The sequence below is a fragment of the Scardinius erythrophthalmus genome (genome assembly GCF_964197995.2).
Source record: "Scardinius erythrophthalmus genome assembly, chromosome: 1".
Classification (NCBI taxonomy): Eukaryota; Metazoa; Chordata; class Actinopteri; order Cypriniformes; family Leuciscidae; genus Scardinius; species Scardinius erythrophthalmus.
The window spans coordinates 7,305,234-7,327,581 of record NC_138221.1 but is presented as its reverse complement, the minus strand read 5'-3'; the positions used below and the strand labels follow the sequence as shown (position 1 = coordinate 7,327,581).

Genomic DNA, 22,348 nt, shown 5'->3' with positions numbered 1-22,348 from the left:
AATTTTCTCACCGTGGACACAGCCGGCTTCTCAATGTTGCAAACAACAACTGCATGCATAGCTGAGGCGGTTACTCTGCCTGCCCGTACTCCATACCGTACGGCAGATGACTTATGCTGCTGCTTAGTGTGTGTGCTGATGATGTCGGTTTGTTCCTTTGTCACAGCTGCAATGTCTTTCACTGTCTCACAGTGCTGGAGAAGGACAGATAGTGGAGCATGATTAAACTGTGGGTCACGCAGACGGTCTTGCAGGGGTTTTGGCATCACAGCTGGCTGGACAGGGTCAGCGTAGTCGTGATAGTAGGTGTCCATTGTCGACATACAAACTGACCTATGTTTATGGAGAACAGGGAGCAGTGAAGACAAGTCGTCCAGTGTGGCTTGGGGCGTGTGTCTGCTGGCTCGCGTCCGTAGACCAGGCATGGGACTGTTGTCATTGATGACACTGTCCAGAGCAATCCTCTGAGCTTTAGCAGAAGTAAAGTCCATCTTGTGGGCAACCTCTCCGTGGACTTTGTTAATTCCAGATGGAATGCTCCAGTCAGGGCCGTTTCTAGCCTTTTTGGCACCCTAGGCAAGATTCCTATATTGACCCCCCCCCCCCCCCCCGTTCCTCTAGGGGGGTTCGGGGGCATGCTCCCCCGCAATAATTTTTTTTTACATTTTAAGGTTAAATTAATGCATCAATCTGGTTCTTTGAGAGCTAAAAATTAAGAGCTTCAACCCATGAACTGTTCACACTGAACAAAGAAAAACCATCGACTTGTACCTGGACACTAAAGAGGGCTCAAACATCTTATTAGTTATCATGATTTAGAGTCTCAGACTCAGTCTACATTACATTTTCACTGGTGTTTATTATTTATATAAGTATTCCTATGACGTAAAATCCATATAGCCAATAATATGTAGGCTACTTTATAAATTAAAATGAATATTTCAAAAGCATATTTTACATTACACTATAGTATCGGAAAATTACAATACTTCTGTTTTCTTCTTTTCTTCACTTGCAAGAAATAAACCCTTGAGCTTTTATTTTGGAGAAAAACACCAGATCACCATGCTGATCGCATGAGCAAAGTGCGCACTTTTCTCTAAATCACGCAGCACAAACAGAATGCCTATATAGGCTACTTAATTAAAGTCTTGTGCTGTTTTATAAAGGCACAAAGCCATATCACAATTTCGATTTTAATTCGTTGACAAAATATAATGCTAGAGACCTTTATGTTAGGCTATATATTTTACATCTCAAGTGTTGGGAAAAGGGAGAAGAGCGATTTCGGCAAAAGCGGATTCGAACTCGGGTCGAACGCATCTAAAGCTACTTTCAGGCACCTCACACCCTTACGACCTATGCCACTGTAGATATATAGTGGTGGGCGTATTTTTGCTAAAAAGACAGGCACTTAGTGCAAATATACGCTCCATTATCGGAAATGTAAAAAAGGAAGGATTTTTCTTCCACTCGCTTGGGCAAAAATCTCTTGGTGTGGTGGGGGCTCTCACTGGCGCCCCCCAGCTGTTTGCGCCCTAGGCGACCGCCTAGTTTGCCTATGCCTAGAAACGGCCCTGGCTCCAGTAAGCAGGCACATCTGTCACTGTCTTTTTTCCGCGGATGCGGACTGCTGCCTCAATCTTAAATAGTAGAGCCCCAACATGTGTACATGACTCTGCAATGCCAGCCATGCATGTACAGTGTGCACAACAAACCTGTCCATCGTTGGTAATGATGACCCATGGCTTCAGAGGAGTCTCATTGATGCGTTGAGAGTGCAAGACCTGAGGAGACATAAATGAACATACATTACGCATTTGTTAATTTGTCTTAAAACTGGAAAAAACAGCAGTAATAATAAAGTAACATTTTACATTAAAAATGACAGATAAGGACAACACTTCATTGTTTCATTCTATGCAGGAAACCAAACATTAACCTCAACCCCTCAGTAATGTGTATACATGACATATAAATGACATTTATATATACGACAGTAAAGTATAACATCTGAATATTAATTTATATAACTTAAGTCAACATTGAACATTGAAAATAAGGGAAATTTCCCAAGTTACTCATCCAAAATGCGGGAAAATGTCAACACTCATCTTTCTGTTGCTATCCCTCTGCTGACAAAACAAAAATTTGTACTACAAAACTGTAACGTTATTAAAACACGGGATATTTTACAGGAAAATACTACAACGGGATGACAGAGGGAAAAGAGCTCAAATACGTGAGAAACCCGGAAAAACCGGGAGGATTGACAGCTACAAATTACACTTTTGAAACACATAGTTAAAAGTAGCAGCTACATGTGTGAATGGTTGTTACTAAACTAACGTTAGCAGTTAACTTAGGTGGAGCACAGCTTACCTTTGTCCGGATTACTGTGTTCCCACTGTTTGCCGGCTTTATGATATAAGATGATATCATCGTGCGAATCATGATCTGGCTAACTCGGTTCTTCGAACACACTTGCCGGATATGATTAGTATAGCTGGTTTGAGTCATCTGAGATAATCGCGCGTTCATGCGCTGGTTAAAAGGGGATATGTATCGATAGTAGAAACATTGATCAGCAACGCTGCTATTGGCTGCTCAGCGTGGCCAAAGAGCGCGCTCAGTTTTTCTCCTCAGCAGAGCAAGAACTAATAGTCGAAGTTTATTCGGAATTTTAATGTTTAATCAAAACGCCAGGGAACACCTCAAAGTCTGCAAAAGCCAGGAGAGAGGGCTGGCAAAAAGTAGCAGACAATTTAAATCCGTTAGAAGTGGCCATGTAGATGTTTTTATCACTTATTAGCCTTTTTGTATTTTAATAATTGCATAATTAGGCTACTTTGTTCATTGTAATGTCAGAGTCACCACACTAGAACATGGGAACAAATAAAAGTGAAGTACAAAAATATTCTACATAATGTTAATATTTTGTTATATTATAGTCTCTTTTATTAAAGGCACTGTTAAATAAATGGTTGTCTGTTTATAAAAGCAACCAAGAAAAAGGCTGAAAAAAAAGAAAAGAAAAGATCTTAGTAGCCTACACTGTAAAATCACCTTTGCTGCATTAAATGAAGGCCGTATAGTCATTTCAACTGTTAAATCTTGAGTAATGATGAATTGCTTTGACTTGTGAAAGTGAAAACTGATAAACTTATGTTAAATGTAAAAATATTTTGCCATGAGTTATTGATCACATTTTTCCCGAGTGTAGTTCATTGTAATGACATTGTGTTTTCCTCTTTTGTGCACTTTTACACAATACACCAACACTTGTATTTGTTCCCAAGAAAGTGGTGGCTGAAATATGTGCAGTAAGTGGACATTTTCTAACTTTCCAAAGGAAAGAAAGTATAAGACTTTGTAATGTCCATTTGTTTCCATTGCACTGGACAGTGAATAAACCCTCTCAGATAACTGTCATATGGAGGAACTAGCCTACATGCAAGGGCATAAATAACTTTACTTCATTTATACTTGTATGCTTTATGGCTGCAATATAAGTTGCATGATTCCACATCTACAGAAAGGCCTACAGAAGAGTCTGCACAGACAGAGGACACATAGGCCTACAGGTGGGCAGTGTATAGCCAACTTTTCCTTTTTATTTGTTGCATGAGGCATGTGTCTAATATCTCTTGGTGCAGGCACTTTACCACTGGCTTTTCTTTACAAAGAACAATTTAAATAAAACTCAAGGAACTAATCATATTTGTCTTTTATTATAAACATTTAATGAAAAGTGTTTTTTTTTGGCAATGTTGTGTAATATGGCACATGTAGCAATGTCACAGGCCCTGTCAGGTGTGCAACCCTCAGACTTCTTCAGACTCTGAAATCTTCCCTTTAGTTAGCCAAAGTTAATTTTCATTGTGTGCCCTTGTCCTGGCTAGAGCTGCATTGTAACTGGTTTGGGTCAGGGAATGGGGTCATAAAACACCTGTCTGCAGGAACATGTCATAATCACCTATGAAAAAGGTGTTAGGATCAGCATAAGTGTATGTAATACAGTGAGCTTGATATTTAATTGTGAAACTTTTCTTACCACTTTCAAATAATGTGCATAAATGTGAATCTCTGAAAACTCTTAAGTCATGCACAGATCCTGGCCATTTTGCTTTCACATTTGTGATTATGGAAGATTTTAGTCAACTGCCTTTTTTTAATTTTATATAATATTACTAATCTGGAATATTAAGAATCACAATAGTAACTGGGCTGCACATTTACATTGTGAATCCCCTTTCTGTTCACATAATCCCCTTCATTGAGGCCTTGATGGCAGTCTATGGTCAGCCTATAGTCTATGGTACCAAATTACCAATCACGTTAGTGAAGCCTGAGTGACATATCTGTAATCGGCATGGTCATGATTGTATGATCTTCATAAAAAAATATGATAGCCTAAAAAAAAAAACTGCTTTACAACATTGGGTCTTAAGTGGCTTGAAAATGCCACAAAAAAAAAAAACGAAAACTGTTTTTTAAACATAAAAGCGACAAAAAACGACAATCTCACGAATCACGAGAAAAAATATATATATCTCAGAAAGAAAGTGCTGCGCTGGACTTCCCGTATCAGCTCCGTTTATGAAGCCGGGATCTGATCCTGTTTACATGAAATAAGCCTGCTCCCGAGCAGGTTTAAGTTTGCGCACATGTTGCTATGACAGCAAGTCCAGGATGAGCGTTGAAGAACCAAACAATCCAAGATCATGCCAAATCGCCAACAATCAAATCCAGCTAAGTGAGTTAGCGACGTACGAAGAACGGACCCCAGGTCACGAAGCTATCAATCATAAGCTCAGTAACCAATGAGAACACACTGCTACTAGCCCCGCCCCCACGAGAGAAATGTGTCAGAACGGCGAACGAAAACTCTGGGAGCGTAAACGAAAACTTCAGAAGCGTAAATGAAAACTCTGGAAGCGCATTTGTAAGTTCAGATCAGCGATTGAAATATGAGAAATAGTTAGCAAAACATGCAGTGTATTAAAAACGAAGTCAAACAATTTGCCTACGATTTCTTCTTTTTCAGTTTTAGAGATAATTTATTTAATTTCAATTTATATTTTCATTAGTTTCTTAAAAAGCAACGTTCATTTTTCCGTTCCGCAGCCGGACTTTACAGGCGAAAACACTTTTCAGACTGGATGGAGATGATCCTCCTCTGTTTATTATGACTATTTTGTGCTTCACTTTAAAAATTTCCTTTTACCTTTAGTAACTGGAGTCACTTCAGTTTTAAAATAATAATAATGGAAGGCTACTAGTAAAGCTGAATCTGCGTGGCCCTGATTGGCTGCGGGGGTGTCCCGTACGCGCGTGGCCGCGTGCTTTAGAGGCAGATGACGTCACCGCTAGTGATGGCAAAATGAGGCTTCCTGAACCACTGAGACCTTGCAGGCCATTGCTTCAGCTAAAGGTTCATTACTCGAAGCTTCATTCAGCATTGCTCACTAGTGACACCTAGCTACTGTGCAAAGAAATAGCAGACAAATAAATTCATTCTGAACCAGTGTCGCACCCTCCCTCCCTCCCTACTTTTATAAAAAATATTTTATATATATATATATATATATATATATATATATATATATATATATATATATATATATATATATATATATATAAAAATATATATTTTATAAAAATGCTTTTATAAATAAAAATATTTATTTGTAATGTAAATATATTTATATTTAAATGTATATTTTATAAAAATATTTTTATAAATAAAAAATATTTATTTATTTATTTTGTACTCACTGTTGATTTTTGTAACCTTTCATTTGCAATAATAAAAAGACATGATCAGACATTTGTCCATTACTGTGTGTAATATAACATATCTTTCTCTGTCTGAATTTACTTGTCCAGAGTAACACACACAGTTCATTAATTATTCATAAATTGTTTGGATAGGGACAGTATGAACAACAACAGTGACACTGTTGAGTGCAGTGCTTATGTTAGAGGGAGTGTAATAAAGTACATTTATTAATTTAACAGATTATAGATAACGGATTAAAGTTAACTGCAACAGAATAGTCCAGAAGGAAGGAAAATAAAAATAGATTTTTTTATTGAGAAACAGAATTATTTCAAGTGTGTTGGGGTTTAGATGATTCCTCTTCTTCTAGCCTGATAAAAGATCCTTTCACAAGGAACAGAGGATGCAGGGGAACGTAAAAATGGCAGTGGTACAAATGAGGACACTGATGTTTCTGTTGAGCCCAGACAGGGGAGGATTCCCTCTTTCTTGCTGCTCCATTACCAGGAAAAAGGAAGAGTCACAAAAAGCAAACAAATCCAAAAGGGCAATCCGAATCAAAATGCAGTCCAGTCCAGATCCAAAAATCCAAAGCAATCCAAATAATCTTATCTAATTAATACAACAAGACTATAATATAGGCCTACTATAATAATAATATACTATAACTATTCTAACCTGATAATGTAATAATATACAGCCCTCACATATGACACAATAACGACAATGACAATGATAGTTTTCTAACTCTCTGACTCTCTGACTCTACAACTGCTTCTACTACTCCAGACAACACCCACAAGGTGGCGCGAGTTTCGAACCGGCTTTAATCCGGAAGCGACACTCAGACCGAACCGATGACGTAGCCACACAAACACGCTCCGACGCCTCGGTTCACATGTCACATCACTAGTCACCGCTCGTTCGCGCCTTCTCTCTTCCCTCATTGAGAGTTTCAGCGTCGAGTCTTCTGAGGTGAGGAGAGCAGTTCACGGTATTTCTCATATTTACTCAACCATCACACACACTACAGTTTGATTAAGCGACAGGCTCATTTCTGTATTGTTTTCATCGATCACAGCGATACTTGTGCGTCTTTTCTGGCGTCTTCCTTCTGAAATAAACATTTAGTGCAGCAGCAGCGAGCATGAGGAGAATATGTTGAGTTCATTCAGACCTGAGCGAGTTTGTGTTCGTTTGTGTGATTGACTCGATGTTTGTGTGAGAACTGTTAATGTCAAGTTAAAGTTTGAGATCTGTGAGGGGAATCGATCCCAAGTGTTTCTGTTGCCGTTTTCATGTTTACCTTTATTTATTGGTCGACATTTATCTTTGGCAGATTACATTTACTTATTAAAATTGATGTAGACACTTTATATTGCCCCTGTATGAGTAATGAATACGTGGGAAATATGAAATCTATACACGCATGGGAATATAGTGAAGTTTAGCCTAACACAGGAGACGTTAGGCTACATTTTCTTTATTTTTAAGGGTTTTATGATCATTGTCAATTTCTGTACAAATATGTAACATGTTAATGGAATTACTTTATTGCTATTAATATATATTATCAAGTCAAACGATATTTTCACATATTATGGTGTTGTAGTTATTTGCCTGAAGAGGTTATTTATGTAATTATTTTCTTTTATTATTGGTGATTTATCACTTATTTGGTGGTTATATTGTGAGAAATAACAGTATTGTCTTTCAGTAGAGCAGTTTTAAAGGATTTTAATACGTATCAAATACTCAAATAATGTGTTTCTAACAGCAAACACTCAGAATAAAGTGAGATGATCTGCTGATGACCCTGAATGGCTTGTTGAATGAGTGTTGATAGTCTGAGGCTCATCAATATTAGCAGATCTGCTGAAAACACTCTTTATTTCATGACTATAGTTCCTGTTTTCACCTCATTTATTATGCTGATGTCTTCAGATCTCCTGTAAATTGTCATTTAGCTTAAAGCTCATTTCATGTCAACAGACTGGGGGTGTTGGCTACCTTTATTTCTGTTTTTATGATTTTAACAGTTTTTCTTACCATTATTTATATTTGGAAGAATTTAAATTAGTAATATTATTTTCTATATTTCTAGATACCTGTATTTTAATGAAGAAGCAGAATAATGTTAGGATTAGCAATACAAATAGATGGATGTCTAATGAATAGATAGATAAATGCTTAGTGTCATGTATTATTAAAAAATGGAAAAAACATAATTGATATTTTTGATTTTGGCAGATCAGCTCCTCCCACGCTGGAATACATCATCAGAGAAGCTCCTCCCACAGTAATTCCCCAATAAATGCTGTAAATTCCCATCAGCTACAAGTGAAGACGAGCATCAGGAAGAGCTGAAATCTGCAGTAATATTAATAAACTCATTATTAATAAACTCAGAGTTTTAATAAAGACTGGGTTTATTAAAGAGGACAGAGAGAACATGAGGGATCCAGAACCCTGCAGAATGAAACACACTGAAGATCCTGAAGAACAAAGAGGTTGGTGTTTATTCTTCATTCATGATGCTGAAGAACAGTCATGTTAGAAACATTCAAGCACTTCATCACATTTAGATAAAAAGTTCAACCATGAAACAGTACAGAATGTTTTGGGTTTACAGTTAGCGTAACAGTGAAGTTGCGAAGATCATTAGTCATTAACTTAGAGGACGGTAACACAACACCGTTCTAAGAGAAAACCCTTAACGCGCCCATCCGCACAAAACAGTGCCTAGTGTCTCCAGAACGCACTCCCTGAAACAGGTTCGAAGGTGCAAACAATTATCCGTTTTCTCTGCGCAAACCTCTGAAACGCAAACCTGGGACAACGCACACGGCGTGCACATGCGCCTCATGTGTTCGATCGATACGTATGTGCGTTTGAATAAGTGTGCAGGAGTGTAGTCCTTCACAAATCAACCCTCAAACAACTATGTTTTACGCCTTAAAAACTTATAATGCAGAAATTGTCGTCGCATCTGCATAGCCACGCAAACCGGAATGATCCAGACAACATTTTATCTGTAAAGAGGTAAAGGAGGCCTTCACAGAGGAGAGACTAGTGGACACTTCAGCACTGCGTTGTTGTCGTGTCCAGGCGAAGGTCCTTAATCAGATCTGGATACGGCCTGGATCCGGCAGGCTGCGGTAAACCTCGGGATATACAGAGAGACTAAGGCTGCGTCTCATTTCTCTGTCTTACCCCTTACTCTTACCCCTTCCCCTCGGTTTTGCGCGTTCATGTGAGGGGAAGTGGTGTCCCAATTCTCATTTTAATTAAGGGCTAGGGCCAAGGCGTAGGGCTATATAGCCCTTGAAACGAAGTCTGCGGAGGACCACACTTGAAAGAGAGGGGTAGGAATTTCTCAGAAGTGAGTCGCACAAATGTATGTATTTTCAGCAGTTTAATGACACTCGTGTTTTATGATACCTTTAATAAAACGTTCAAGCGGTTTTAATTGTAATGTTTTTGTTTTGAATCACTAGTTAACCGCTAGCTAGCAGCTATGCGCTATTTGCCGTTTGCTAATGTTTTGCTTATGGTGTCGCCGGCGCCGCCATTAAATACAATGAAACAATGTCTTTGACTGATGGCACACAAGCGTGCAAAGACAAAGGGAGACCAGGCAATCGATATCACAACCCGAGACGACGGCATCTTCGTTTGTTTATGTCAACGCGTATCGCCTCTGTTGACGTAGCAGCCAGCTAGCGGAAAGGGAAGATGACGCAAACGGTAATCGAGTGGTGTCTCATTTCTTAGAGAAACGTTCTTCCCCCTACCCCCCTTCACTCGGTATCGAGGGGCCAAGGGGAAGACGCAGACAAAGGGGTAGGGGAAGGGGTAAGACAGAGAAATGAGATTGGCCCTAATATTAGCGTAGACGTCATCCTACTTATGATGTACCAAGTACATCAGGATTTATGGGAAGTGTTCCTGGTTCCGGCTGGCCTAATCTATGCAGCCTAACATTAAATTATAGAAGTCTATAATATATTATGTGAATGCTAGGTCAAAGAGATGTGTCTTTAGGCTAGCTTTGAACTGACAGAGTGTGTCTGCTTCCCGGACAATGGTAGGAAGACTGCTCCAAAGTTTTGGCGCTAAATAGGAGAAGGATCTACCGCTAGCAGTCGATTTTGATATTCTAGGTATTATCAACTGGCCGTAATTTTGAGATTGCAATAGACATGAAGGACTATAATGCGTTAAGAGCTCGCTCAAGTACTGCGGAGCTAAACCATTTAGTGCTTTGTAAGTAATCAGCAATATTTTAAAATGTATGCGATGTTCAATAGGGAGCCAGTGCAGTTTTGACAGAACTGGGCTAATATGGTCATACTTCCTGGTTCTGGTAAGAACTTGAGCTGCTGCGTTTTGAACTAGCTGTAGTTTGTTTATTAAGCGTGCAGGGCAACCACCCAGTAAAGCATTACAATAATCTAGCCTTGAGGTCATGAACGCATTAACTAATTGTTCCGCATTTGTCATTGAGAGCATATGGCGTAATTTAGATATATTTTTAAGATGGAAAAATGCAGTTTTGCAGTATTCTAGGTTATTATGTGAGTTTTTTTGTCCAATAATTAGAATCTCTGTTCTTTTTTTCAGAATTAAGTAGAAGGAAATTACTAGTCATCCAGTTTTTTATATCTGTGTTATGACTGACTCAGGGCCATAACAATAGATTGGAGACCATGCCACAAACAAACAGTGCAAAACATAAGTTTATTGTGTAAATAGCAGAAATTTAAACAACAGAACCAAATATGGAGTGTGAACGTCAGTATCAGTAGTGTAGGGCAGGTGCAAGTGTTGAGTGTAAAAATAAAAGACAAACTTAAATAAACTTAAATGTGCATCTGTGTAAAATCCTGGCGTCCCGAGCGAGGCGTGAACCCGGACAGGCCACAACAGAGCAGCGTTCGAGCCTTTAGCCACCAGACCAGAGCACGAAGAAAGAGATCAATGCAGCAGAGAAGCTCCTATTTAAACACCAACTTCCCAGGTGACCGCAATTAGGCCTGAAAGAGAGGAGGCGCAGGAGAATGACCAGAAAAAGGCCAAGGGCCATAACAATATGCTATGCATCAATTTTGTGAATTGGTAAGTTTCGACTGGGTGTGAAGAAATATACAGCTGAGTATCGTCAGCATAACAGTGAAAATTAATGCCATGCTTCCTAATGATATCTCCTAAGGGTAGCATGTACAGAGTGAACAGTAACGGTCCTAGTACTGAGCCTTGTGGTACGCCGATCAGCTTGTCGATCACTGAACTTGTGATCGATAAGACATCTCTTTATTTACTGCTACAAACTGATAACGGTCAGATAAGTATGATTTAAACCATGCTAGTGCAATTCCACTAATGCCAACATAATGTTCAAGTCTATTTAAAAGGATGTTGTGGTCAATAGTATCAAATGCAGCACTAAGATCGAGTAACATTAATAGAGAGATACAACCACGAATAGGATGAAAAGAGCAAATCATTTGTGACTCTAATGAGAGCTGACTCTGTACTATGGTACGGTCTAAATCCTGATTGAAAATCCTCGCAGATACAATTTCTTTCTAAAAAGGAACACAGTTATGAAGATACTGTCTTTTCTAGTATCTTTGACAGAAAAGGTAGATTTGAGATTGGCTTATAATTGACTAATTCTGTAGGATCAAGTTTGCGTTTTTTTAACAAGCAGTTTAATCAAAGCCAGCTTAAAAGCTTTTGGTACATATCCTAATGACAAAGAGGAATTAATGACATTAAGAAGAGGATCTATGACCTTTGGAAGCATATCTTTCATTAGCTTAGTCAGTAACGGAACAGCTGCGGTGATGAAATGCTGGCTGTATGTATACTGGCCTAATCCTCCGGTCAGAGAAGACGCAGAAACTTCTTTCCTTTAAATGAATTTATTGGTCTTTTACAACTCTACAGGGCACTGTAATATGTGTATGTGTGGTTTGTGATGTCTGCAGAAAATAACAACAGTAAAACAATATTAATACTAATTAAAGTTCAGTGGCATCAATGGTAAATAATGATAAAATAACATGAATTACAACAGATATGAACAGTGTGTAATACTTCAAATCGCCACTAAGGGTCAGTGTAGGATCATTAAACAACACCACAGCTTCGCGCCACGGGTAGGTCACGTGACCGAGCTAAACTGAGAAAACCCTGTCAACTACCGATCTGTAATTTGACACATTAACGTCAAAATAATAACGACCTCAATAAACAAAGCTACACAGCTAAATAAACAGTAGAATAAGGAAATAAAATGTGAGGTAATTAACTACATGTCGGGCCGTCTGTTTCACGGACTCAGCAACAATATATAAAAATATATAAACAACATCTACTCATCATGTAACTTACATCATCACCGACGAACACTGTTGTACAAATTAATAATGAAGACCACGGACTGTCGGTGGAAGGCCAATTATTGACTACACAGGAAATTTTCCCCGAACACACTGCGCATGCGCAAACAGTCCCTCAGACTCTATATGAAGCAGCTTGCTGTGACGTGACCTCCTCACAGCAGGGAATTCACAACATAGTCAGCATTGGGTCTAACATACATGTTTTCAAAATGGGTTCTGCAGTCTGGCAGAATGAAGACAGCGTCGTTCCTCATCCCCGTCCATCCGACAGAGGGATATTCCGAGGACTCCTGGATTGGCCTGCACAAATTGTGGTAGAATTTCTACTCAAGTGTGTCTCCAACCTGAGTTTCTCTAGCTCTGTATCAGTCGACAACTGGCTTAGAGTTCCTATATACTGTACCTATACTCGAGCGTGTCTCCAGTCGACGCCTGGCCCTGAGTTTCTCTAGCTCTGTATCAGTCGGCAACTGGCTTAGAGTTCCTATATACTGTACCTATACTCGAGCGTGTCTCCAGTCGACGCCTGGCCCTGAGTTTCTCTAGCTCTGTATCAGTCGACAACTGGCTTAGAGTTCCTATATACTGTACCTATACTCGAGTGTGTCTCCAGTCGACGCCTGGTCCTGAGTTTCTCTAGCTCTGTATCAGTCGACAACTGGCTTAGAGTTCCTATATACTGTACCTATACTCGAGTGTGTCTCCAGTCGACGCCTGGCCCTGAGTTTCTCTAGCTCTGTATCAGTCGACAACTGGCTTAGAGTTCCTATATACTGTACCTATATACTCGAGTGTGTCTCCAGTCGACGCCTGGTCCTGAGTTTCTCTAGCTCTGTATCAGTCGACAACTGGCTTAGAGTTCCTATATACTGTACCTATACTCGAGCGTGTCTCCAGTCGACGCCTGGCCCTGAGTTTCTCTAGCTCTGTATCAGTCGACAACTGGCTTAGAGTTCCTATATACCTATACTCGAGCGCGTCTTCAGTCGACGCCTGGCCCTGAGTTTCTCTAGCTCTGTATCAGTCGGCAACTGGCTTAGAGTTCCTATATACAGGTACCTATACTCGAGCGTGTCTCCAGTCGACGCCTGGCCCTGAGTTTCTCTAGCTCTGTATCAGTCGACAACTGGCTTAGAGTTCCTATGTACCTATACTCGAGCGCGTCTTCAGTCGACGCCTGGCCCTGAGTTTCTCTAGCTCTGTATCAGTCGACAACTGGCTTAGAGTTCCTATGTACCTATACTCGAGCGCGTCTTCAGTCGACACCTGGCCCTGAGTTTCTCTAGCTCTGTATCAGTCGACAACTGGCTTAGAGTTCCTATATACTGTACCTATACTCGAGTGTGTCTCCAGTCGACGCCTGGCCCTGAGTTTCTCTAGCTCTGTATCAGTCGACAACTGGCTTAGAGTTCCTATATACTGTACCTATACTCGAGCGTGTCTCCAGTCGACGCCTGGCCCTGAGTTTCTCTAGCTCTGTATCAGTCGACAACTGGCTTAGAGTTCCTATATACCTATACTCGAGCGCGTCTTCAGTCGACGCCTGGCCCTGAGTTTCTCTAGCTCTGTATCAGTCGGCAACTGGCTTAGAGTTCCTATATACAGGTGCCTATACTCGAGCGTGTCTCCAGTCGACGTCTGGCCCTGAGTTTTTCTAGCTCTGTATCAGTCGACAACTGGCTTAGAGTTCCTATATACAGGTACCTATACTCGAGCGCGTCTTCAGTCGACGCCTGGCCCTGAGTTTCTCTAGCTCTGTATCTGTCGGCAACTGGCTTAGAGTTCCTATATACTGTACCTATACTCGAGCGTGTATCCAGTCGACGCCTGGCCCTGAGTTTCTCTAGCTCTGTATCAGTCGACAACTGGCTTAGAGTTCTTATATACCTATACTCGAGCGCGTCTTCAGTCGACGCCTGGCCCCAAGTTCTAATCCTATACTCTAGCGCGTCTACTCATCGACGTCCTGCTCAGAGTTCTAACTCTAACTTGTTAACCTAACTAACTTGCTGCAGCACTAATAAACAGACTTCAGACAATGCCTTCGAATATGCTTTAATTACGGCCGGGAGAGTCCTCTAACAATTCTCAGAGAATCCCAACCAAAAAGAAGAATACGTCAGGTTTTATAGGATAAAGACAGTCACAACAATAAGATCAAGTGCATTCATTTATCGAAGAACTGATTAACATGAAATTAACATGCATTCCAGAACATTTTGTGAATGATTTACTGTCTTGTGTTGTCTTTTAATACTATTATCTGTTGATACTATTATCTCTTTGATACTATGTACTTTATTATAGAAACCAACAGTCAACGTAACCTCACGCATACCATGTTTTGTCTCTATAAATTGGTACTTTGAAGATCGAAATGATTGTGTACATGAGATGCCGATAGCTGTACAACATATTAGTATTATAAGAATCTTTCTTAGTTTCATCATCAGACACCAATCCAGCGTGCCATTGCAAATGAGCACGCTTAGAACAAAGACTCACAAATCCTCCCCACAGAGGAAACTCTCGCTTAGAAATTCTTCCTTTCTTATTGGTTGAGCCAGCCCTGCAAGGTGTGACCTTTGTCAAGCTTTGAAGGGCCTCTTCGCTAACCCTTCTCTCTCTTCTCTGCTGGCCTCAACTGCTGCTCCTTCAAGTTGATACTGTGGGGGGACCAAGGGCCCAAGCATTATATTTTAATGTTAAAGGTTGTATCAGTGAGTTCAGGAATCAATTTCATGTCCTTTCACTTTATATTTCTCTCTTTGAATTATTTTGATGTTCTGAAAATTAAATTTAAGATTTTTTTTCTTTCATGTCAGACCTGATGGAAGAGAGCGATGAGGGTGAAGAACTGAGTGAAGTGGAGGAGGAGAGTGAAGAACTGAGTGAAGTGGAGGAGGAGAGTGAAGAACTGAGTGAAGTGGAAGAGGAGAGTGAAGAACTGAGTGAAGTGAAGGAGGAGAGTGAAGAACTGAGTGAAGTGGAGGAGGAGGAGGAGGAGAGAGAAGAACTGAGTGAAGTGAAGGAGGAGAGTGAAGAACTGAGTGAAGTGGAGGAGGAGAGTGAAGAACTGAGTGAAGTGGAGGAGGAGAGTGAAGAACTGAGTGAAGTGGAGGAGGAGGAGGAGGAGAGAGAAGAACTGAGTGAAGTGAAGGAGGAGAGAGAAGAACTGAGTGAAGTGAAGGAGGAGAGTGAAGAACTGCGTGAAGTGAAGGAGGAGAGTGAAGAGCTGAGTGAAGTGAAGGAGGAGAGAGAAGAGCTGAGTGAAGTGAAGGAGGAGAGTGAAGAACCGAGTGAAGTGAAGGAGGAGAGTGAAGAACCGAGTGAAGTGAAGGAGGAACATCATGTCAAACCTGAAGGAAAACCTTTGAGTCGCTCAAAGACTAAAAATACATTTTTAAAGAAAAGAAGAACCAAGAAATCTTTCACCTGCACTCAGTGTGGAAACAGTTTCACAAGCAAACGAAGTCTTGAGATTCACATGAGAGTTCACACCGGAGAGAAGCCGTTCACATGTGATCAGTGTGGAAAGAGTTTCAGTCAATCATCAAACCTTAATGTTCACATGAGGATCCACAATGGAGTGAAGCCGTTCTCATGTGATCAGTGCGGCAAAACATTTCTTAGGTCATCAGACCTGAAGTCACACCTGACAGTTCATACGAAGGAGAAGCCGCATTCATGTTCTGTGTGTGGAAAGAGTTTTTCAGTGCTGCAATCTTTACATAAACATGAGAAAATACACACTGGTATGAGAGAGTACATGTGCTTTGAGTGTGAGAAGACTTTTACTACAGCAAACTGTTTAAAACTGCACCAGAGAATTCACACTGGAGAACAACCTTACAAGTGTTCACACTGTGACAAGAGATTCAGTCGATCATCATCTCTGAAAAGACATGAAAATACACACACTGGAGAAAAACCTTACAAGTGTTCACACTGTGACAAGAGATTCAATCGATCAACAAATCTGAAAACACATGAGACGATCCACTCTGGAGAGAAGCCACACACGTGTGATCAGTGTGGAAAGAGTTTTGTTTTTAAAGGTGACATGAAGATACACATGAGAGTTCACACCGGAGAGAAGCCGTTCTCATGTGATCAATGTGGGAAGAGTTTCAGTCAGTTATCATCCCTTAATGTTCACATGAGGGTCCACACCGGAGAGAAGCCGTTCTCATGTGATCAATGCGGCAAAACATTTATTAGGTCATCAGTCCTGAAGACACACCTGACTGTTCATATGAAGGAGAAGCCGCATTCATGTTCTGTGTGTGGAAAGAGGTTTTCACTGTGGGACACTTTACACACACATCAGAAAACTCACACTGGAGTGAGAGAGTACATGTGCTTTGAGTGTGAGAAGACTTTTATTACAGCGAACAGTTTAAAACTGCACCAGAGAATTCACACTGGAGAAAAACCTTACAAGTGTTCACACTGTGACAAGAGATTCAGTCGATCAACAAATCTGAGATCACATGAGAGGATCCACACTGGAGAAAAACCTTACAAGTGTTCACACTGTGACAAGAGATTCAGTGAGTCATCAAATCTGATATCACATGAGAGGATCCACAGCAGAGAGAAGCCGCACACGTGTGATCAGTGTGGAACGAGTTTCTCTTTTAAAACTCACCTGAAGCGACACATGAAGATCCATGCAGTGGAGAAACCACTTAAGCACAGTCTGAGATCACGGTAAGTAGTTTATTTACTTTAAACTTTTGGACTGATTACTACGTGGACTGATTTCAGGGGGTACGCAAATTGCCGGTAATCTTGACAACCGCACCACCGCGGTACGCGGTTGTAAAGCGCCACCGCGGTGGCTGAGTAGTACTGGTGGTGGTTTGCCAAAAAAAAAAGAATGCTGTTTTACATTAATATTATGACACACAAAGCTTTGTTTACAAAATAAATAATAGGTTAGCAATTAAATGTTATATCGCAGCCATGGAAAAGTTTGAATTCATGACGAATGAGAGAGTTGTGCGTGAGCCAATAAACTTAAGCTTTTTCGGATTTGAATTCTGGTTTGCAATCTGGTCACCCGATTATTAGTGAATTTAAAAATATTCCATTAGTTATTCCTTATAGAGAGCTTGAACCGTCTACTTTTAAACAAAACAATTCAAAACGAAAATAAACCGACTAGCATATGCATGTAATCCGTATGAAGTGTGCATTTCTCTCTATAGGCGCGTTCACTGCGAAGATGACGAGTCAGCATCGTCAACAACTAACACTGACACAAAAAAACAAACACTTTATTAATAAACTATTCAAATGTCTCATTGCTATATTTGACACATTCATTACTTTTGCCGGCTCTTTGTGACAGCTGTTATGTGCGTTATTGGCAGCGTCACCCTCTGGTTACATGAACTCGTCACCACCGCATCAGCACCAGAACATGGAGATTTTATTTTAAAGAATGATCGCACAACAGACATTAGAACATTAGATATTCTATAATTAAATCAACTAATCGAATATTCAAAAATCGTGACTCATCCCTGCATGGAATCTCTTGTTTCTTTTCCCATATCTTCACTCGCGTCTCACCCATTTCCAAAGGGGATTATAAACGTTTCTTCCTTTGTTCGCTTTTAGGTCGATTATTTTCGTATTCTTTACTGTGTTAGGACAGATAGCCTACATTTTTACTTGTACGTCAAATTCTTTTTAACACAGTTTGTGCTTGTTATTAGACATATGATAATTGGTAAGGCGCGTCAAGTTCATTTGTAAAGCGCGTTTCACACGCGCGGGTGATTTTAGTTTGGCTTTCTCTGGCAGCGCGCAAACATAGCCTAAAATGCCATATCAGTGGCTAAATGCCCTTGTGGAAGATAGAATTCGCTCTTCATACCTTTTACAAGTAGAAAACATGAAGATATCAGAAAATAGATTGATGGTCTCTTTCCTGCTCGTGTCCCACATCCCTCTCAAAGAGCAGAGCGGTAGGCTGTATCACGCGTCTTTGTGTGGAAAATTTAACGAAAGTTTTTATTTATTTATTTATTTTTAAATAGATTCAACTTTATTATATTATGCAAGTTACCAGTATTTACTGATATTTATTTCAATGCTTTACAGGCTTTATTGTGTTGTTTCTTTGTATTGTTTTTTTATTTATTTCAAAACAACCCCCCGACCACCGCAACACCGCCGGTATTTGGGTCCATTACTACCGCGGTGGTAAAAAACTGCCACCGTCACAGCCCTATTTGTATCATATGTTGACTTTTGATTAGATTTGTATCATATGTTTATGATTCTATTTACTATTCTCGACAAAATTGATAAAAATAAATATTAATAATAATAAAAAAAAACTTGTTAACAATTGGTGGTGTTGGGGGTACTCCGGAAGATCTATAATGTCTCAGGGGATACATGCCTGTTAAAAGTTTGGGAAACACTGCTGTAGAGCAATTAGTTCTGCAGCAAGAAATAGACACAGGACAGACACAAATGCACAAATACAAGACCGAAATACATTGCCAAGATACTTGTACGTTTGTACGAATCCCACCATTTGCCCATTGATGGTAGTGTTCTGTGGAGTTGATGACTTACGCCTAAAATCAATCAGCATATCCTTTGTTTTTTTCTACATTTAATTTAAGGAAGGCCCTATCCCACCAGAGCACAAAATCTTCAACAACAGGACCATGATTACTTTCCTCAGAGGAGAGAAGACTGACAATAGCAGAATCATCTGCAAATTTTAAAATGTGTCTATTTTCATACCGGCTGCGGCAATCATCAGTATAAAGAATATAGAGGAGTGGTGAGAGGACTCACCCCTGAGGAGACCTCGTGGATGATGACATCCTCGATTGATCGGTGAAACAGTTGAGGTTAGGGAAGATTAAATCCGAGGAAGGGTTGTTGACCTGAAGTTGCTCCATTTTAAGAGAAAGTCCCTGCTGAATCGGATGTGCGTTGGGTTGGGCAACTCATTCAGAGTTTCCAGCAGGTGGAACGCCGTCCACAATAAAAATCAAAGCGGTTCTCTCTATGCTATTTGTTTCTCAACAAAACAGCGCAAGGAAAAAGTCAATAAATTTCTTCTCACTTTCTCAGGCCGTTTCTATTTAGTGCAAAAATAAACAAAACAATAATAAACAAACGTAACATAAGACAAAACGTGCCTCGCTGCATGAGCATGCGCCCTCTACAAACAAAAATTTATTTTCATGTGCTGAGCAACAAAGTCTCTTCTGTATAAGTTAGACACACACCACCCTATAGCCAAATCTCTCCTCTACACCTATAGGCGGTGTGTGGTGAGCACTGGACACTTTGTTGATTGTTTGATATCTATTAACTCGCGTTCAACCAACAGGAATGTATAATTTGTCAGTTCAGATCAATGCAAAAAAACACAAATTCACTCTGACAGTAGGTGGCGCTCATGTAAGGCAGAAATACAGCACTATACAGGGCTCTAGACTGCGACTAAATGGTCACATTTTGCGACCTTTTTAACCACGCTACAAGAGGTGGGCGATATATCGTTTAGACGATAATATCCAAATTGTTGTCTGGACGATATGCAAAATTGGGATATCGAATATTTCATAATTTGTACAATCCGACCCCCCAAACATGAAAAGAGCTGAAAGAAGTTAAAGAGAAAACAAATAACGCACACTATAACCTTCTAAACAATTATATGTAGCGATTTTTAATACTGTAGGGCAGAACTATTCCCGCAAGCAACCTCCGAGTGGCCCAGGCCATGGTCCCGTGTCGTCAAAAACGCACATTCATACGTAAATTCGAAATAGTGCGTGCAGAAGCACGGGCGCAAAACCGTTTTGTAAAATGATATAAGAATTTTTTTTATTTTATCATATGTCATTTTACAAAAGGACATTTTACAAACATACGTTTTGCGCATGTGCTCCTGCACGCACTTTTTCAGTCATAACACAGCAATCAGAGGAGGACGCGCTGAAAACTTTAATGCTGTTCTCTTCCTTCATAACTCGTACTGAGAAGGTTTGAGTTGCAGAGGAATTTGTGACTGTTTCACCTGTTCAACCACATCAAAGTTTCGTAATTAGTAAGTCCGTGCTTTTTCTCTTTTTGTTCCTATAAGGGCCGCTGTGCCTTGGTGAAACGGTGTTTGTACGTGAAGAGCTCTTTTCCAAAACGCCATAAACCTAAAAAGCTGCCTCAAAGAACCAGCAAAATTAATGATTATGAATATGTAAAATAGACCTATTGCAATAAGTAATTTTAATTGTTTATTAACTTCTGTGTCGGCTGCAAAGATGAAGTTGACGATAGGCTATAGACTCGCGATCTTCGCAGTAGGCTAGTGAACGCACCAGAGAAATGCACATTTATTAGGCTACATAGTTTTATTTTGTTTTGGATGGTTTTGTTTAGAACCAGCTTTCTGTAAATATATTTCACATTTTTTAGGCCTGTGAGGCGAGTAGGCTACGGTCCGGTTCATGATGATATAATCTCCAGTTCAAGCACCTTATGTTGTGCTAGCCTATATTTACTTTTTATGTATTAAATCCAGAAATTGGTTAATGAAAAAAATATTAAAATTAAGATACAATTAATACAAAACGAAATTCGTTTTAAAGAAAGGCGTTGTGCTTTCTGTTTTGAGGTCTCTATGAAAGTTTGAAAGTCTTTTAGTGCCGCTTTTCAGAGCGCTCGCGCACATAATGGAGAACTGTCACGTAATATTGTTTTTTCCTCATAAATGCAAACCCGAAAAATAAAAGACAAAAGACTATTTAAAAAAGACAAACCATCAATTTTTGGGAAAAAAATATTACGGATTTATAGCGTTTTGGGAAAAAAATTGATGGATTTATAGCGTTTTGAAAAGATTTTTTTTTTACTTTGAATTTATCATCAACAATATTGTTGTTTGATTTAATAATCACTGTTGCAAGAGGTGCCTAGTTCCGTTTTTTTTTTTTTTTTTTGTAAGTGGAAAAAGTAGGGGCTACCTCAGATTCTGTTTAGTTAGCTCCTTTATTGTTTTTTTTTTCTATAGCCTACAATAATAAGTCAAATGCAGCAAGTCAAAAGACCAACTGGACCTTCTTTGCCAGTTTGCACACATTTCTTTGAAGGATGGCAAAAATATCGTCTGAATATCGATATCGAGATATTGGAAAAGAATATCGAGATATTCATTTTTGTCAATATCTCCCACCCCTACACGCTACTCGTCTGAGCTGCGCAAACAGTTTATCCGCTCAGAGCAATACTAGACAGCGGTTTACTCGTGAGCCGAACTCGATCACGCAACAACATTACTACACAGAGCAGAGAAAGGCTTTACAATAAGGTTTCATTAATGTTCCTGGCACCAAGTTTACTCCACAAAAGAAAGTAGTCCTGGAAATATTTAAAAGTGAGGACGTTCATTTTTCAATATCCAAAACTGAAGCCTGCAGTTGTTAAAAAAAATTAGTATGACTATCAGTGTGCATTGAAACAAATCTTTATGCATTTCATTTGCAGGAAGACCTACACTTCAGGTATTTAAGAAGGAACTGACAGACATTTGACCAGGCGACCCATGGACTTGGGCCTGGTTTAATGGGAAGCACATTCAAGTTCAACGTCTCCTGTCTTAAAGTTAATATTCAGTTAAATGCTTTCTAATACATGTTTCGTTTCTCTATTCTACTGTTTTGCTTACTAAATGACCTTAACATTCAGTGTGGTATTTTTCTTTATAAACCATTTTCTCAATAAATAAATGATTTTACAGCAACAATTGCAGTGTTTTTCTTTATGCACACACTGTCAATGTCAATTGTCAACTTCCAACAAAGAAGCTTGTCCATATAAACCCCCAGGTATCTATAAGATGTCACTTGCTGTATCACTGTGTCTTCAATGATCACAGACTTGTATTCAGATACACTTCTAGGGTCAAGGGTCTTTTTTACATTTAACACAAGAAAGTTCTTGTCACACCACTGAATGAAAGTATCTATTTCACTGTGGTAGGATGACAGGTCCATATCTCGAGGAGACTCAAAGGTTTTGTTTATCAATGTTTTATTATAATTCCTCTATATGGAGTAATTAATGTTGTGCCTCACAAGACCACCGTGTTACATATATAAACATACAGTACTGTGCA

General features: G+C 39.6%; 2 protein-coding genes across 3 annotated transcripts in view; one reads left to right on the top strand and one right to left on the bottom strand.

Annotated features, from left to right (window-relative positions):
• Window positions 1–6,649: 6,649 nt before the first annotated feature.
• Window positions 6,650–21,975, top strand: LOC308700481 (uncharacterized protein). Its single transcript, XM_081382115.1, has 4 exons — window positions 6,650–6,757; window positions 8,033–8,292; window positions 15,018–16,905; window positions 21,718–21,975. The coding sequence occupies exons 2-4, from the start codon at window positions 8,235–8,237 to the stop codon at window positions 21,740–21,742; spliced, it is 1,971 nt and encodes a 656-aa protein (XP_081238241.1). The 5' UTR covers window positions 6,650–6,757; window positions 8,033–8,234; the 3' UTR covers window positions 21,743–21,975.
• The window catches only part of LOC308700393 (uncharacterized protein), a 48,823-nt gene continuing 38,139 nt past the window's right edge, over window positions 11,665–22,348 (bottom strand). For both annotated transcript variants that reach the window (XM_081382000.1, XM_081382003.1), the window contains one exon: window positions 11,665–11,769. In XM_081382000.1, the coding sequence (XP_081238126.1) occupies window positions 11,721–11,769 (49 nt within the window). In that variant the 3' untranslated portion in view covers window positions 11,665–11,720. The remainder of the gene's footprint in view (window positions 11,770–22,348) is intronic.

Bases quoted from the DNA above. Each gene is read 5' to 3' on its own strand.
- LOC308700481 (XM_081382115.1), top strand. From the start codon at position 8,235: ATGAGGGATCCAGAACCCTGCAGAATGAAACACACTGAAGATCCTGAA. The intron at 8,293-15,017 runs GTTGGTGTTTAT...CTTTCATGTCAG, and splicing joins AGATCCTGAAGAACAAAGAG to ACCTGATGGAAGAGAGCGAT. The intron at 16,906-21,717 runs GTAAGTAGTTTA...TTTCATTTGCAG, and splicing joins AAGCACAGTCTGAGATCACG to GAAGACCTACACTTCAGGTA.